The 19,978-nt window shown below is 35.0% G+C and overlaps 1 protein-coding gene across 1 annotated transcript in view; it reads left to right on the forward strand.

The window, feature by feature from the left end:
• Positions 1-18,414, forward strand: part of LOC149223049 (peptidyl-prolyl cis-trans isomerase FKBP17-2, chloroplastic-like) — a 66,509-nt gene extending 48,095 nt beyond the window's left edge. The window contains exon 2 of the mRNA XM_089385730.1: positions 17,953-18,414. Within this exon, the coding sequence (XP_089241856.1) occupies positions 17,953-18,352 (400 nt within the window). The 3' untranslated portion in view covers positions 18,353-18,414. The remainder of the gene's footprint in view (positions 1-17,952) is intronic.
• Positions 18,415-19,978: the final 1,564 nt, after the last annotated feature.

Here is a 19,978-nt window from a genome sequence, read left to right on the forward strand (position 1 = left end):
CTAGTGTGAGGATTAGATGCAGGCTTCTCGCCCGACAGATATCAACCATTGACATCAAATCAATCGGGAAACCACTAAATCACATCGCATCGAAACCTGCACGACTATTACACCCTCCCTTTCGACTCGATGTCATCCTAGACGTTGATCTTTCACATATCTATGACGGTTGCACCGAAACCTGCATGCGGTATAACCATGCGCCTTCGTGTGATGAGTGGGTCCCCCTCTCCTCAATTTATGAGTTGCTCAATGGTTGATTGACACTTGTCTGCAACATTTAATTATCCTCGTAATTTCCAAATTAACCTTAATGCTGCCAACCTTTCGCCATTCCCTCGTTCGACCTTATTTCTGCATGACCTCCGGGGAAGCCCGTCCATGGCCGGGAGTAAGTGCGGAGCATGTCTCATGTTGAAGGACTCGCCTCCTTCGTTTGGTAAGTCATCCTAGCTTGCCTCTTCTTGTTGGGTCAATAATTTAATCATAGGAAGTTATGATGTCTGAGTCATTGGGGAAGGAAGCTCTAGTTAACGAGCTGGCTGGGGTTCAAGACACGAAAGTGTGTCTCACAGGCGTCCTTACCCTCAAGAGGACTCTTACCCTCTCTACTGTTGTGTTTGATGATGATATGTGTCTATTGAAATCTGGGGTTCTGCATGCAACTTTGCCTCCTGTCCACTTTGACCCCGACTCAATTTTGTTGTTGGCTGAGCGATATGAGCTTGAACAACAAGCGTTCTTTTTAAGTCCAACCATAGGATTTTTCTAAAGTTGGATGAAGAAATAATTCTTAAAATGTTAGGTATTTTTGCCTAGGGAATTAACATAATCAATAAAGGGTTGGAACACGAGTTTATCACCTAGGTAGGCAATGATAAGCTTGAATTCTTGAAGGTCCTATTCGAAAACCCATATCTCGCAATGAAGCTGTTGTTTCCTATATCTACACAACCCTTAAAACCCTTTTCTAGACTCTAAACTCTCTCCTATTTGTCATATTTGGTTTGGCTAATGATACTAAAATGGACTAGTCGACTTTCTTGGCCATACGACTCGTTACTCTCTAGCCTAACATTCAAACCATCAATTTTCCCAAATACTTGACCCAAGCCCTCACATTCGATTTATCTACTGCTATTCCTTTTAGTTCTTGTCGTCATTGTTCATATCTCATCCATTTGGTCCTTTTTAATTACCCTTCCTTTTTTTTATCTTCTAAGCTTCTCCTGAGTACTATGGATGTTGACAAGGAAGAGAGAGAAATTTTCCGCTAGTCTTATGTGATCTATCCCCAGCATGTTCCCTATGCGTACTCACACTACACCGACTGTTTTTCACGTCCTATGAAGGTTAAATTAATAGAGGTTGAGATAAACATGCTTTCGAAAGAACATGTCAGAATGTTAAGATTGACGAGGAACAAAGTATTGGGAGTTGGTTTCTATTTTCCAATTATACATTAATCTGTTTATATAGATTCGATAAGCAACCTTTTCAATTACCTAAGTATGTATCGCCATTATTGTTTCCTTATGAAGTCCTTAGACAAAAAATGATAGTAAATGAATCACACTTTGTTTCCAAGAAAAAATGATCATTATTTAGTTATCCGTATGCTATTTTCCCTTTGATTGCTAAAAATAAAAATGCAATAGATGCTTTGGAAAAGGAAATGTTGTCTTTTGGATTTATGCAGGACAACCTTTGGCATTATGATCCTATGGGAATCATCTCAGGTTTAAAGAAGCAAGCTGGATTATTAGCCTATGTTCATGAGAAAAGACCAGAAGTGGAAAATTTGGCAAACATTGCAACTCTTGTCGATGATATTGTACAGTCAACAACATCTACAGGAATGAAAGAGGCAACCACCCAAATTGGCTCGAGTAACTATGAAAGCTAGATACATAAAGGGGATGCAGATCTTATGGTTTCTTTTCCCACTACCCTTGCATCCAAAAGAAAATTAGGAGCCTTAACTTTGCCCGAAGTGTCACGACGGGTAAAGCCAAAGGAAAATGATGTGGATGCTGACATGTTTGAATGGTAAGTTGAACAATTGAATAAAGAAATTTGACAAGCCTTGAAAGATATAAAACCCAAGGATTCAGGGATTCAAGCCGTTGACATTAAACATACTTTTACTAAACATAAGCAAATAATGACGATCGGTGCAGAGTTGGTTGTATTTTCAAAGAAATTCTTGTTAGTAGACACCCTAACACGTGAGGATGTGATCCCCATAGGTGGAACCCGATTTATCTCTGCTACTGACTTCAAGACGAATGTTTTAAACCTTACAGTCGTCCAACCAGAGATTGGGGAGAATCAACAGATGGTAGGCTCTAGGACCTCTTCATTGGCCTTTAACTTGGGAAGAGTGTCGGATATGGATGTCATCAACCTGCACCGATAGGCATGTGAGATTGTGGCCCAAAGATTACTTGATTCCACTGTTGGGAATAGAAAGATGCAAGTAATGTTCGAGAAAGTGTCTGAGCAATTACATGTAGCATGCATGGCTTTGAAGACTAAGACTAATCGGATAAAGGAGTTAGAGGATATAGTCGTTCGACAATCTGGCCAACGCAAAGATACTGGACCTATTAATAAATTGTTGGAGGAGAAAGAAAATGAAATCAAAGTGCTCCAGTCAATCCTTAAATTCCCTGATCATGATCCTCTCATCTTGATCTAGGTTTTCGAAATGAAGGAAGAAATTGAAGCTCGCCTCCAAGAAATGGAAGTAACCTTACAACTTAAAGAATAAGAACGTTAAAGCACTCTCAAACAGATAAATCTATTGAAAGCAGAATCTCGCGAAAAGGAGGAATGTCATCTGAAACTTTTGACAAAATGCAAAAATTCTATCGATCAAGCTATTAATTCTGCCCAAACATCTGGAATTGAAGATTCTAAGCTATTACACATCAAAATAACCTAGCTGGAGCAAGAAATACAATTGGCCGAAGAAGGGAAGGCAAGAGCTGAACGTATAGCGGAGAACTTAGTAGGTCGAAAGAATGAAGAGATCGAGCAGGGTCTAGCCACTTTGAAGGATGAGCATAACAAAGTTAAGTCTTTGCGAGAAATGCTTCAACTCACTGTAACATGGAAGCAAGTACTAGTGAAAGACAAGGGAAATATATGGAGGGAGATATGGCAAAAGATCTCCACAGTCAGAGCTTATGTGGAGATCCTCTCAAATTATGAAAAGGGAATAAGAAAAAGTGTGAATCTGGAAGCAAAGAGCATAGCCGCATCCCTTGATGAAAGACTGAAATATATCGACTCCCTCATTGGTCTTGTCAATACATTAGAAGATGACACATTGGAAGGACTAGATCTACCTCCCAGAGATTAGTCTTTTTTCTCCCTCTGCATGTTAAAGGAGAAACAAGCTACTATGCAAATAATGCAGGATGAATTCAAGAAGTTTGTTAAAGAGATAAATGATTTCAAGATTGACTAGAATTATCTCACGAGGTTTGGCGTGCCTTCATTATGGGGAAACGATAATTGGATGGCATCCTGAGAAAAATTTTGCGATCAGCTAAAGAATACAGAATGTGATCTGGGATGTCTATCTATGCAGAGCAAGGAAGCAATCTCTTCATATACAGATGTAAACAATCTCTACAAGGATTTTACTATTATGGCTGGGATCAATAAGATTATACAGAATCTTCCTACTGCTCGGTATCAGATCAGATCTCGGTTAGTGGTGGTAATCACCAAATATAAGAATGTGCCTTGGTTGTCTACCTCAGAGAGGGACAAATTCACGAAGTTGAGGAATCACTTTAAACAAAATCTCGTGATGAGAAGGTCTCCTCCATGTCACAAGCCATTCAGCCAGTACAGCCGCTGCAGTCCGTGACAGAGCAACTAGAGGATTGGGGCGAAACCCCTTTGTTCACTACGCAAGTACCAACATTCAAGATGCATGGAGCCCACTCATTCTCCCCCACAGACTCAACGAAGAAAGTGAAATCCTCTAAATCACGAAGGCACCACAATGAATAGTTATTTCATTTAAAAATTATTTTATTTTAATTTGAAGTTGAATTGGTTACGTTCAAGATAGTTACTAAGACAGTTACTCTTTAAACTATTACTTAAAACCTTGTTTCCCATCATGGGGGGTTGTTGACAAAAGTGTGAATTTTCTAATTTTTGTTGAACTACCTGTACATGCTACACAATTTTCTTTTACATCTCTGAAATCGATCCTTATGTTTTGAAGAAGCCTTGTTTATTTGTTTGTCATTTATCTTTTGATTTCCAATTGCAGAAACTAAATCAGAGGCTTGCCCTCATTTAGGAGATAATACATTTAGTTTCGATGTTCTGATATATATATATATATATATATATATATATATATATATATATATATATATATATATATTATCAAATGTAGGACTAAATGACCTGTGCTTGATTATTGTCAGTTGAAATCTTGCCTTCGACTTAGCAATAATTGGTGTTCTACATTAGCAATTGTGAAAGTGTTATTTTATAATTTGTTTTGTTTAATAGCGCTAGCGTTTAAGAAATCATAAAGTTTTTCTATGTCTTTGTAGATTCTAGTTTCAATATTTATTATTGAATGCACCCATCTGCAAAGGTTTAAAGGAGAACGTTAAGAATGTTTGTACTTGTTGCATACATCTTTATCTAATACTGAAAATGATTGGTGTCTTTTAACTTTGTGTTTTATTTTTTATTTTCTTTTCTTTTTCAACTCTCAAGTTACCTTCTCCCAAATTTATATGTTAGCTTCTTTGTATCGTTAGGATCGCCTTTTCCGACATTGTTATTTTTTTTTGAATTTAAGTTTTACCACTCAATTTTGTTAATGCCATGATTTACTACAATGAACAATTATCTGTATCTGACCTTGTCTTATTTTCTTATTGAAAATCATATAATTAATTATCAGGGTTACCCCTTGTGGTGCATTGGAGGTCAGCTGTAACACCTAGAGCGGGTGGAATTCTTAGTCCTCAATGAATGTGTATTCAAGCCATTCATATGTGGGGATGATTTGAGTAGTAACAATGTCTAAATTGACTTGCAATTCGACATTGAAAAATGGCTAAGTATGTTATCAACATACTCTCTATCTCATCTAAATCCTTTGATTTTCTCTAATTTATACAATCTTCCTCAAAGCTTAAACAATGATGTACTTCACAATGATATTTCACATAAATTTTTGATAAGAGTTGACACTTTATCAATTTGATCAAATTCCTTGTTATTGCATATTAATAACATGTTATCTACTTACAAGATCAATACAACAAAATAATAAAAAATTGATTTGAAATGTACACAATGATATGCCTTGCTATGCACAAACCGTTGTACCACTTCATACATATCAATTTTTTGATACCATTATCTTGGTGGTTTTTACATCCATATAATGACTTCTTTAATTATCACACTATATTTTGTCTTCTCTTCACCTCGAATCCATCACATTTCTAAATGTGAATCTCCTTGTCATGTTCTCTAATGAAGAAAAGTTGTCTTAACAACCATTTGATTCACATCAACATCATAAGAAAATATTACTAATAACATTGACATAATCAAAGTTATTTCAACCACTTCATAGAAGGTCTCAATTTATCTTATTCCCTTAACACGAGAGTATCTTTTTGCTATTAGTTATGCCATATATCTTTTCACAGATCCATCCTAGTTGTAATTCTTCTCAAAGCCTCACATATAATTTTGCTTTTCCTCTCTAAAGGTAATTTCTCTAATTTCTAAGTTTTCTTCTATTGCAATTCCTTCATTATTGTCGTTGCTCTACTGCTATTAGTGACATGAGTGTTTGCATAAGATCTGTCTAGGTTCCATGTGCATACCTTTGGTTAAACCAAAGAACTTTGAACCATTTTACACTCATCATTTATGAAATTCATAGTTACTCGTATGTCAACCATCTTATGAATAGAGACAAAGTCATCATACTAGGTATCCTCTTGATTCTTCCATCTCTAAGTCAAACCTTCACACCTCTATGATCAACAACTTGGAGCACCAATTGTCTCCCAATAATATTTCTCCTCCACTATATTCTTCATGATTGAACAAATTTCATTGAGCAATCACATGGAATGGGGCCCTAGGATCTATTAACCAAGACTCATCGTATGACAACGAACAAAAATATGCCATTTGCATATCACTTTCACTTTTGTCTCATCTGGACATTATTGCAGAGGATTTGATTTTCTCATTAGAACCATTCAAATTACACTAACTCTTCATGTGCCATTTTTTACCACATTTCCAACAAACCAACCTGGCATATTTCTTCTTCTTCTTCTTCTTACGCATACACTTTCCTTCAAGTCATATATCTAGAATTTCATATATTAGATCCATGAAGACTTCGGTCCTTTGTACAACCTTTGGTGATCTATGCTTCATATTCATGGCACACTTTTAATTTTCTCCTTCATGTTTCTTCATACAACAATTTTCCCACAACTTCTTCTAGATTCAATTTGTTAATTGATGTGTTATTTATTATAATGCTTAAATTATCCTAGGAATACCACAAGCTACATGAACGGGTGATGCATTGATCTTCTTCTTAAATAAAACCACCGACCAATGCACACTAGATTCCTAATGTATTAAATATATTCAAGTGATTATTTGTATTCTCTCTTAAATTCATCTTTAGAGATATAAATCTTCATGAGGAATAACTTATGTATTAGTGACTTTGTTTGGTACAAACTTTATATCTTTTTCCAACTATCATTTGCAGAATTGGAGTTTGAAGCATAATAATACATATTTAGAGATGACTAGATAGAAGTCCTAGCCGTAATGTCCAACTTATTTTGATTTTCTTCAGTCATCCCTTGATCTTTTAAACCTCTCACTACAAGTGACTAGTCTTTTTCCATTAGGACATCCTCCATATTCAACTTCCACTAGATGAAATTTGGCCTTTTAACTTTCAATCTTTAGTCTTGAGAATGAAGGCATGTCTCTCAATCCAATCTAATTAAAAATTGAAGTAACCTTCCTAGATCCTAAGCTATCAAGTTGGATCAAAACAACACTTAAACTAGATTTGAACCAAATACAAATAAAAATTTAAGGGAGAATATAAACACTTAGTAAAACACTATAGTAGGAGACAGTGAAAAAAAACACTAATTAAGAAAAAGAATTCTCCACAGTGTTTAACATTGATTTTTATTTTTATTTTTAATTTTTGAATCACCCATGTATTCCTTACATAATAAATGGAAACTCCCAAGAAAGACACCATGCATATAACATTGCATGCAAACTAAAAAACCTTTCTAACAAATTCCACTAAAAAATGACTATTATGAACTAATTACAACTTGAGTTTCCATTACACACAAGGTGGAGATTTGCACTATCTTATTTTCTAATATCAAAATTTTCATTGAATTTGAAATTCCAATAATGATGTAATAAAAATAACTTTCATGTTAGCTTAACAACCATATAAGCAAACTATATTTCATTAGGGATACCATTATGATTGTGAAATTACAAAGAATCATTCCATAAGGTCTGCAACCATTATTTCCCTATGTGACCACCCAAATGTGGGGTACAAGTCTTATCAATATCTATTAATTGTGTTACTTCTGCTAACCATTTAAGAAAAAGTTAGATGTTCTATGCAATGTTTTTCTTATTTATCCGTTGGATAACTAGTCCCATGGAAATATTTTTCTTTATACAATGATGCATAAGATTCATATTAAAAATTGGGATGCAACAAAGGTAGAAAAGTAGGACAACGTGCAAAAATTATGTTGAGGCCATAAGCCCAAAATGAAAAATCAAACCAAGTCCTACCCCAAGGGTTTGCATTCCTCAAAAACCTTATTCTATCTTGGTAGGTGTACTATTTTATATATTGCTAGAGCAAACAAATTACTCATAAAAACATTAATAAATAAGTAAATAAAATACTAATAGATTTGTTGCTCCTAAGCTTATGCTAGTCAATGCTTCTTTGTAGGTGTCTCTTCTAGGACCTTGCAAACCTACTCCTTAACATTTGCAGCTCTAAAAGCATTACCTTATTCTAATTCTAACTTGGGCATTTATAGACATACCTCAGAAACCTAGGGAGAATCTATTGACGAGAAAACTTTAAGTGAGAGGGGGGATTAACCACACCATTTGCAATACCAAGTTGAGGCACAATGTTCTTCATGAGTTGTTTTACCAAGTTAATTTGGATAGAGACCTTCAAATTTTGGTATGTGAGATTCCCATATATGCATCTACCTCCTTTTGTTAATATCTTAGGTCCACCACATGTCTTGTGGTATCCATGATGTTCTTATCTCAATCCTCATTGTTGTACTAGGTTTTTCCTTAAACTTCAATTGTCACCTTACCCGCTAATCCTAGCATTCAAACAATACTAGACTAGCCTCCCCGCCACATCCTTCATACATCAACCTTTGTTGCAGTGGAAATGCACCATCCGAAATTGAGATAACAAAAATACTAATTCACAACCATTCCTAATAGAAATACAAGAGCACAAACTCAAAATTAAGGGAAAGAGGGGCTCCCTCTATTTCTCAGAATTGAAACCATGAAACATCATACACCTAAGATAAGCCATGATGGACTCCTATCCTAATGGTGTAACCCACATTGATCACCAAACATAATTTCCATGCAACTCTCAATGCATTGCACAAGCGAGAGTGGGATGGAAGTAATGTCATGTTGTTGGTCCATTAAAACTTGTCTATTCACTACAATGATGTTCGCAAAGGGGATGTCTAAGGAAGTTCCCATAATTTCTAATGGAGAAAGATGGTTCAAATTTGCCATAGTATTAGATGAATCTTGTCGACGTTTCGAATCCCAAAGGGGATCCATCTTCAGGACAATGAGTGAGTGAAAGAAGAGCCAAAAAGAGAATAAATAAATAATAAATGAACAAAGCTTTAAAAAGCCGACTAAAACTTAAAATAAATTATACAACCTAAATTAAATGCAAAAATAAATAAATAACATATTACAAATAATAATTAATTAATTATTATAAATATAAATAATCAATTCTTATTAATACTTATTTTATTTTCTTTATTGATGGCAATAAATAAATAATATTACTAATAATATATTAATATTAATTTTCAATTACTATAGTTAGTTTAATTATTATTAGTAATTACTTATTTATAATATTAATTAATTATTTATTCATTATAATTAATAAATAAATAAAAACTTAATATTACAAATAAGCAATTATTACTAATAATTAAATTCATATATTAATAAACTAACTATGGTAATAGATAATTAATATTAATATATTAAATTTTTTTTTTTCTCGTTAAAAGACTAATCTATTATTTACAGAAACAGGAAAAACATTACAATCATAGAGTTTCTTCATCAGAGGCCAGACCTTGGCACTCTGGAATGTGAGGAATCATAAAAGCAGCCCTCGCAGGGGCACCATAACTGAACAAAACATCCCACGCAGGGGTTCTTTGTCTTTTAAAAAAGAGCAACCAATTCAACCTAGATAACCCACGCAGGGGCAGCAGACAACCAACAGCATTTTCCCACGCAGGGGCCCCAAAAAACATGACAAGAACAAGCATTAAGACCACATAACATAAACCGAAAGCCGAAGCAAAACTTGAGTGTTGCTGGAGTGGGTGACGCTGAGCGCAAGGCCAGCTACTCCTCCGGCTCCTCTTCGACCACCGGGCACCAACCAAATTTTTCCATTTCCTCTGCAGAAGGGAAGGGATCCAGGTTGATATTGACCCCCTTGGATGTTGACGCTTCCTGAGGCTGGGGAAGGTTGGGGGACTGTTCTGCATCCTTCCCTGGCATTGCCTTGACAAATTCTGACCTCTCTCCCTGGTGCTTTCCTTTGCCGCGGTGCTCCTCGCTATCAGCTTGCGCTTCCTCCAGGAAAAGTACCGAAACATGGGCATTGATGCAGGGTCTGTCCATCGAGCTGCTGAAGGTAAAAATGGCTGAACCAAAGGCAGGCGAAGGAGCTGAGTCAGGGTCTGGGCTGCTAGAGTCCATGAATTGGCTGGCTTGGATAGGATTGGCTTCAGTAATGCGATGGCAGCGGCAACGACAGCAATGGGAGTGAGGTTCTTCAACTGAAGGCCGAGAGGACCCTCCTCGTGCAGAGCCTCGACGGCTAAGCATGCGCTGTCGAGGCCTGACCATTTTTGCAGAAGCGCCAAGGGTAAGGAGCAGAGCGAGATAGGGAGGCGGAATTGACACAGAGGCGAGCGGGCGGCACTTGAAATTGTATACAGTAAACAGAGGGACGACCGGTATTGTCTCCCGGAGAGCTGAAGACCAGGCGAAGGCCTGAACCTCAAACACCAAGTGCTGAGCATGAACCAGCTTATGCTGAGCCCCCCCATCACCTTTATTAACCATTGCATCGTAATCTCGATTCGCGAACGCCATAACTGCTCGTTGCAATCGAGCCTACAATCTGAACGGAACATTGAATGAAAACCTGCGTTAATCCCTGCCATATATTCCTTGGCGGCGATCGGGCATTGAATGCCAGCACTACCCTTGAGGCAGCACATGACTAGCATGTGGCTCCTCGTTGCCTTCCGTTGTGTCACCCGCATCCGGGCAATATTAATATATTATTAGTAATATTATTAATATTAATTATCTATTACTATAGTTAATTTATTAATATATGAATTTAATTATTATTAATAATTCATATTTATAATATTATCTATCTATTTATTTATTGCCATGAATAAATAAAATAAAATAATTATTAATAAGAATTGATTATTTATATTTATAATAATTAATTAATTATTTTTTGTAATATGTTATTTATTTATTTTTGCATTTAATTTAGGTTGTATAATTTATTTTAGGTTTTAGTTGGTTTTTAAAAACTTTGTTAATTTTTTATTTAGGTTTTACTTGACTTTTTAAAGTTTTGTTCATTTATTATTTATTTATTCTCTCTTTGGCTCTTTTTTCACTCATTCATTGTCCTGAAGATGCATCCCCTTTGGGATTCAAAATGCGACAAGATTCATCTAATACCGTGGTAAATCCAAACCATCTTTCTGCAAAAGAAGGCCACAAAAGTCTAAAATCTAACATCATTTCTAATGTTTAATTGTGGAGAGAGTTGAAAGGAGTCTCACTCATTTATTTGACATGAAACCAAATTAATTAGACATCCATGCTTTATTAGCAATCAAATTAAGTTTTGATGCCATAAGAAGAACTCAATATTATCAAAGGTTTGCAGTTCTTAAAGTCACTCTTTACATCAAGCAAGTTAGGAGGGGTTCTTTTGGGAGAGAGTTGTTCCATATTACTTGAAACATAATCTTTGAATTTCCCACCATGAATTCCTCCCTTACCCTTTGTGTTTTGAGGAGTACGATACCTTTGATTAGAGTTAGAGCCTCTGCTTCATTGTTCATGGGAATTCTAACTCCCTAAGCAAAATAATTTATTGGATTTGTTTGGAGTTGAAATTACTTTCATTGCACCTACCACCCCATGATTTCCTTTAGAGGAACCATAAAAAATTAGAGTTGAATGATTTTGCTACTCTTTCTATTGTTGGAAATCCATCTCTCTCTTTTAAAGTTTCCATCTTTGACAAGAAGAGTGTCTACTTAGATTTATTGTATGTATGAGATTATGTTCTCAATGTAAATATTGTAGTTAAAACTATTTTTCAACAGTGAGGCTACAAATATTTTTGGATCATAAGCCATTCAATTTGATCACTTAATGGAGGAGAAATCAAGCCTTCCTTACCACTTTCCTAGTATCAAGGAGTTTGTACTTGAAGATGAGATTGTTTTGAGAAAGTTTGATTTTCCAGGCCAAAAATTTCAAAAGGGCCATCTAATATCACTAAGAAAAGTTTTCTTCCTTACGGAACAAGGACAAAAATGGCTCCATGAGATCATCATCTACCTCCAATATTAAGGGGGATGTGTTTTTCTACCCAAGTCCTCTAGTACAATCTACCGTGCCTATATTGAAAAGACACATCTGTGGATCCTTTTTTTCGTTTCTCCATTAGATTTTCACATAGGATATATGGAGGGTCCTTGAAAGCCATGCTTACAAAAAATAAAATAAGTCAAAATTTTGTTATGGGCCAACAACGAAACAATAAAGTGAATTTGAGGCAAATGATCTCTCCCCTAATTAGATTTCCAAATTGGAGATAGAGGGTTAGTTCTTGCTGAACTAATTTTTTGGGAGTATTCAAGGCTTACAAAGTATATACCACCTTGAGGACTCATATTCATGAGTAATTTGTCCTTTTATTTAGGGGAACTACTCATTTTAGACATAAAAAGACCTTAACCAACTATTATTTCAATGCTTTCAACCCACCCATTGACCAACCTTTAAGTTATCCCATTTAGATAAATAATAAGGATGATACATCTTAAGATGGAAACTAGTCTTTCGCCTCTAACAGAGATGCATCTGAAGCATGGGAGGATGATCCAAGATTCTATATCCCTAGAATATTATGTGCTCACCATTTCCTAGGATCCAAGGCAAATGATTCTAAATGTGGAGGGTCACATATATGTGAGTTTGTTATGTAGGGGATCTTGTTACTGCTAGCAAGAGATCATCTAAATTTCTTAAACAACTCCTTTTTTACATATTTACATCTGAGTACTTATTTCCACCTTGTTATATTTTAGAACATGAATTACCACAAAACTTAGCTCCCATGGCTTGATATGATATCACTAGATTTCTAATGGCCATACCACCCCTCTCAAATGGGGTTTTCACTATGTGTTAGCTGACTAGAAGATTTTTTTATTGTTTTCCTTGCCTCCTTGCCATAGAAACCACCTAATCTCTTTCCCTAGTGAATGCATAAATCTTTCTCATGCAATGGGGATTGGGTTGATAAATATAGGTAAAGTTAATAAGACCAACTTAATGAGAACCAATTGACACACAAGGTTGAACCATTTTGATCCCTAGTTAAGCATTTTATTCTTCAGATTTTATAGAGTTGGCAACCAATCTATTAATTTGGTCTTAGTGTTATGGGGATGTTGATATATTTAAAGGTTCTCTAGTGAAGTTGTGCAGGGAATCTTATCTCTCTTGCCATTAATTGCAATGACTGAGAAGAAAAGTTCCAACTATAGGTACTACTTTTAGAACTATATACTTCCCGTCTTCAAGCTTCCAAGTATTTGTCTAGCACAAATTCAAGTATTTGAGCTATGATCACTATGGCTCCCCCTAATGGCGTACTACATCAACAAACTGTGAGTGGTTGATTGCTTTGGCTCATATAATTATTTTCACTTTAGGAAGGAGGTCGCTAAATCGGTCTACCTCAAGCCTTTGATTGATAAATTTTGCCATCAATATATAATGTGAGGAAGATAGTGAGGAACCTTATCTTAGGACTCTTAATACTCGAAATATTGAGCTATCAATCATTTATAAGTGGAGTGATCCATGGATTACCTATACTTGTGCCCAAACAAAAAATTGATTAGTGGATCCAATAATTCTAAGCACATTAAAAAGAAAATTGCCTTACACTAACAAGCATTTTGATAATTTCTAACTTTATCACAAAATATTTCTCCTTGTTGATCCAACTTGAAGATATTTCTTCCTATAATATAATGACATTATAATTTACATTCCTTTTTCTAATAAACCCCCTTACCCTTATGAGATTAGGTGTGGAAGAAAAGTATTAAGTATATTTGTCATTACTTTGGTGAGAATTTCGTAAGATGCATTACAAAGATATTAGTTGAAATCTAGCAAACCTTGTTGGGTTGATTTCTTTAGGAATATGAAGCAAGGAGGAATTAATCTCCCATCATGTCCAATTTCCTCCTAGTTCCATCCAACAACTTACAGATCTTGCTTGAATATATCCTAAGAAGCATGGGAAAAGTGAATTGTGAAGCTATCAATTCTAGATACTTTGTCTAAATTAAGGTCACATCACTTTGATAATTCCATCTTATGGTATCCTTCTTATGAGGAATTTGTTCCTCGTTAAAGGAGGGGATTACTTGGAGCATGTGTTATGTGGTTCCTTTATATGGTTGGTTCCCTTCTATGAAAAAAGGTTTGAAGTGATGATGGGATACTTATAGTAAAGTGCCATACTTTCTTGTTCGACTAACACAATTGAGCTCTATTTCTTACAGATTATTTCATGCTTGTTGGGATCACAATTGCTTATGGAAGTATTTCATGTTGTAGTCCCCTTTCTATGACCAAATACTCTATTTTAGTTTCCAATATTCCTCCTCATTCTGCATTCTTGATTAAATTTGTAGGTTGTTTCTCTTTATTGTTCTAGGATCCCTTGAGTTATCTCTAGGGATTCCATTACTTTTGAATAACAGGGAGATATGTTTGAGTGTCTTCTTTATCTATAGTAGAGATTATCAATGAATGTTTTGCCTAATGTGTTATCTCTAGTTTAAGGGATTTAATATTCAACTCCCAAGAAAAATAGGGAGAACCATCAATCAGAAGAGTCCAAACCTCTTTAATGATTTGTTGTGCTAGATGCTATTAGACCCAGATAGGATTAAATCAAAAGAGGATGCACTAATATTCTTGAAAGGGGAGAAGTAGAGGAAAACACCCTTATGATATAAGGTGTGGGAGGTGAGATTATGAGAGAATATTTGGAAAGGAACGAGGAGGAAAGAGCTTTAGATAAAGAACATGTCTAGCCAACTGACAACATGACTCAAGTCAAGTCTCTTATTTGTCCAAGTAAACTTCCCTTTCTTGGGTTTTGGGTCATAGGGATACTAATCAACAAACATATCATCATCAATAATTCTAATTGAATCTTGGAAATAAGTGCCTCCTATTTTTCCAATGGAGAGAAGTCCATATTACAATATTTTTCTAGAACCCTACAGGTGATGGGCATAGAATCATCGTAAGCTTAGAGGTACATCCAACAACATTGTTTCTCTTGGAATGAGATGAGAGAGTACTGATTAAAGTGTATAAGGGTTTGTTTTCTATTAGATTTCATCGTGAGAAGATTAAAAATCCATAGCTGAGAAATTAAGGAGAAAATAAACTCTACCTTATTTCAACCCCAAAGGGTACATAAACCTTTTGAAGCCCCTCTTGAGTTGAGAGCTGATATATTGCATTTTTTTAGAATTTCCTTGAAACTTCCATTACATCTTTGTCTACTAATTATGTCTCTTGGAGGAAAATGATCCATGATATTTCATTATGATTTTGTTCTATGATTGCATCATGTTTTGCTTCCATGCCCATTTCCCTACAATTTCAAGTGATCACTTTAATTTTTACGAGATGGGGTTTGCATGAGATTCCAAGTTCTTCTTTTCTCTTTATTCTTTATTTTTATTTTATTTTATTTTTTTTATCCTCGTTTTTTGTGAGGTTTTACTTGCTTGTCCTCATCGTCATCCTAATATTATTGACCTTCTTGCTAAGCATGCCACTAAGGAGCTATAAGTAGAGGAGAAGGGGTGGGATTAGGAGAGACTAGAGAGGGAGATGGTTGGGATTTTGGAAAAATAACAAGAGGGGTAAAAGGAAGAGGAGCTAGATGACCCAGGGTTGGGGGGATGGGGTTGTGTGGTGAGAGGAGCCAAAGAGATCAATGAAGGGCAGAAAAATGGAGGGGCCACAAATATAGAAGGAGGATGAGAGACTTGAGTAGCCAAGGAAAATGAATTAGGATTTGAGGATGAGGAAACAATTGGATTTTACTAGATTTTTCCCTTCTTAACCAACTAGATTGGATAGAGTGGTCAGCTTAGAGCCAAAGGATTTATTGTTTTCTACCATTAGTTTGGGTACTCTTGCATTAATTCCTAGTGGGACAAGCCCTAGAAATCCTTGGCAAAGTGGCCACTCATGATGGGCCTTGCACTTGAATATATGTTGCTCATAATCTAGTTTTTGGAGGTGCATATATTTTTCAAAAGTGAGATTAATGTTTCCAGGAAGTCCCTTCTCTGGATCTACTTTAACAAATATATGAGCATAGGTGAACATTCTTCCATTAGGGTCTAATTTATTAATGCATTTTCCTAGAGTGTTTCCAATTGCCTCTAAGGATTCATCACTCTTGCAATGAAGGGGCAAATGAGGAAGATGCACCCACACAATAACCATTGAGGATACATCTACCTATAGGTCAAAATATAAGGTTTAGTAGTTATAGTACATTTCCCTCAATCTCATGAAGTAGAAACCATTGTGAATGATAAGATATTTGAACTTCTTGAGCTCAAACATATAAGAGAAGTATCCTCTACCATAGAAAAAAGAAGAAAACTTCCCTTTGATTATGGAAATATGGTTTTCTACATCCCTTGGTCCATAGGACCATAAAATAGTGAACTACCCTATAGGGCTCAATCTTCAAAGGTGAGATCTTTCATATGTGCTATAGTAGGGGGGAGAAAAACATTGAGGGTTTCTATTTCTTTCTTGATGAATCAAGATGGATGAGTTTTCTAGACATATGACACTATGAAGTGATAAGAGCCTAAATGGAAAGACCTTCAATGGAAGTGGGCAAGGAGCTAGAGGGTCTTCCCCCACCCAGATCCATGGCTAGTAGGATCAAGCAAGTGCAAACAAAATTGTATGGGAGATCAAGGTGACTAAAGTTTGCATCTCAATAGTGACATGGAAGAATTAGGCACCCAACTCAGGCCAATTATTTTTAACCTTTGGGATTATACTTGACTTGGTGGCACTTTTCTCATGATATGTGTGGCATTACTCATTGTAAAACATATCTTAGGATGCTCAAATTGCATTAGTACCTTTTCAACTTGGCTACAATAATGTCTTGCCAAAACATAAAGGGGTATGAAGATCATAGACCTAGCCTTGCTAAACATGGTAATAATTCACTGCTATAACATATAAAATGTCATATTGTAAAATACATTAGCTTAGGTGCACGACATTTGTATGCCTTAAATAAATATTTTAAGAGGATGTATCCCAAGTTTGGGTAAATATATTGTGCCAAATCTGTTTACATATTAAAATAATCAAAATATTCATTTATGGATAAATCACAAACATAATATTTTTTGAACTACTCTTATATTCTAAGGATAAATACTCCTAGGATATGATTTAGTTATTGGAAAATAAATTGGTGCAGAAACATTACTTTAGGAAGAGAGAGCCATGTTATAAGCAAGATTTGGACATATATGGAGAGGATAGCATTTTTGCTCACTAACCACTTTAGCTAGACCCAATCAAGATATATATGCATTAATTTGAATGAAGGTAAGCACAATGCAACAAAGGAGAAATAGTCTAAGATAGGATTTGGTTATTGGAAAAGAAATTCGTGGAAAAACATTGCTCACAAGCAGGATTTGAACCCAGGTTAGAGGAAAACGTTGCTCCTTCCTAATCACTGAAGCTAGATATATATTGAAGATTAGTTTAAATTATTTTATTTTGTTAAACTATAAAGTATGGTTGAAAGTATATGATATAATTTTGGGTTATTCTAGATACAATAGAGTTTTAGATATGGTTAATGGAAGTTATTGTCTTGTGATATTTGATAATTACGAAGTGGTTGTATGGCATTTCTTGACATACGAATCATGTTAGTGAAATTAATAGACACACGTTGAATGTTAAAATAAAGATTTCAAATGTTGATTCTAATTTGGTGCTTTTAACTTTGTAGTTTGATTTGTTGTTTGTTTGTGGTTGTTTACGATTTATGTATTGTTGTTGTAGTAATATGAATGGTTCCCAAGAATTTAATCATTTACAACTACTGATTTCAACTTTGTAGTTTGGTTTGTTATATGTCTAAGATTTCTTACAATTCATATATTGTTGCAGAAATATTGATGATGCACAAGAAGTCATCCTTCCGAATGGAATACATTATGTTGATCTTCGTGTAGGTGGAGGTCCTTCACCGAGAATAGGAGACTTGGTTGTAATTGGTTTACAAGGGAAAGTTCAAAATTCTGATTATGTGTTTGTGGACACATTTTCTGGAAATAAAAACTCTCTTGCCTTCCTATTTGGTGTTAAACCTTATGCTAAAGGCATATGTGATGGGCTTGATTATGTTATTCGAACTATGAAAGCGGGTGGAAAAAGAAGAGCTACAATACCTCCTGAACTTGCATTTGGAGAGATGGGTGCTGATTTGGGAAGCAATATTTTGATACCTCCACAAGCCACTCTTGAATATGTAGTGGAGCTTCAAAAAGTTTCAATTCCACCTTCCTAATGTTGGTAAATGAATCTTCATTGCATCAAATACCTATAGAAATGTTTTCTTGATAATGTGCATATTTTATCATTTTTATATTGTTGTTATTTGTCTATGAATCATACATTATTCTATATTTTACATATTTTATTATTATTATTATTAATCAAATAATACATCTTGTGTGAAATATATTTTTTAAGGCACCCTTTGAATTTATTATTGAAATATGCTTTCTCTTACAAAATTAAATATTACATAATAAAATATTTAAGTTTATATATATAATTATAGTTATAATTTACTAAAATATTTTATATATTGTTTCACCTTTTTCATATTCTTTATTATCATCATTTCTATAATAATCTGCGTCTGGACATTTTTTTTTTGAAAACTTTAAATTGATTGTTGAAATATATTTTTGTCTTATACAATTAAGTACCAAGTATTCAAAGATTTAAGATTTATTAAGGATCTCTTTAATATAAAGATATAGATACCTATATACTTAGACGTTAGCTTGGTTAACATTATAAGAATTGTTAAAAAAATGATTTTGTAAATAATATTTTAAGTTCAAAAAATGATATATGTTTAACTGAATATTTATGTATAAATATTATTATATTGAAATTGAGTAATTTTTATTATGATCTGAATTTATGAAGGAAACAAAATGAGATACAAATTTATAATCAAAACAAAGAGATACAGTGAAATTTGACATTTATTAATAAATGGAAAATATTGAAACTATATTAATGCAGATTAAAAAGAAACTAGCTCGAGTGGTGGTAGCTTATCTCTGAGAAGAGGTGTGGCAACTACAAGCCTTTGCCAAATTGTGTTACAATGAGGCTCGGAAGAATTTTTATCATAAAGAATCAATGAGAAACCCTAAGCATCAAAAAACCTAATATAGGAGATGAAATGCCAAAGGTTTTGGGGCCTCAATTGGGTAAATTGGAATGTCTTCTTTTCAGGGTTGTAACTTTGGCATACGATCTCCATTTGGCATGCACGATAGCCCGTTAGAAAAGTCTATTTGAGAAGTACACTTTCCAACTACCAATAATGGTCTATGACTATTGTTAGCTCGATTCCCCAAACACTTTTTAGGGCCTCAAAACAACTTTGAAGGTTCAGGATCGAAACACTGTAAAAAAAATGCTAAAATAGAAAATTGTGTTGTGAGCCAATAGAATAGGTCGGTGGTCACCAATATCCACATGGATCATCCCTATCTCCTTAGGAAGCAATGGTCTCCTTTGCATTTAGTGCCTCCATGAGATGGAAAAACTTATGTTGAAATTGGCCCCTGGTCAGCCACTTGCCTTACTGGAGCAGATGGCTTGCTTTGACAACTCGATATAGTTGGATCCTTCGTTGGCGAGTGCTCTTAATATGTCTGTCCACAATCTAATCAGCTGTGGCCTATTCAATGCAATTTGGGTTGAGATTTTTCGGTGTCAACTGCTTTACTATTTTGTTTTGTCTAACAATGGTGGAAAGTATGGTCGAAAGTGGTCCTCATTGAACACTAGGTGCAGGCCAAGGAAGCGGGGGATGCTTAGCTCAAAAGTTATCACCTACAACCTTGGTGATGGTGTAAGGTTCATAAAAGAGTGGTTGAAGCTTTTG

This window comes from Pinus tabuliformis, chromosome Q (genome assembly GCF_031772625.1).
Source record: "Pinus tabuliformis cultivar Carrire ecotype Pingquan chromosome Q, CPIR1, whole genome shotgun sequence".
NCBI lineage: Eukaryota > Viridiplantae > Streptophyta > Pinopsida > Pinales > Pinaceae > Pinus > Pinus tabuliformis.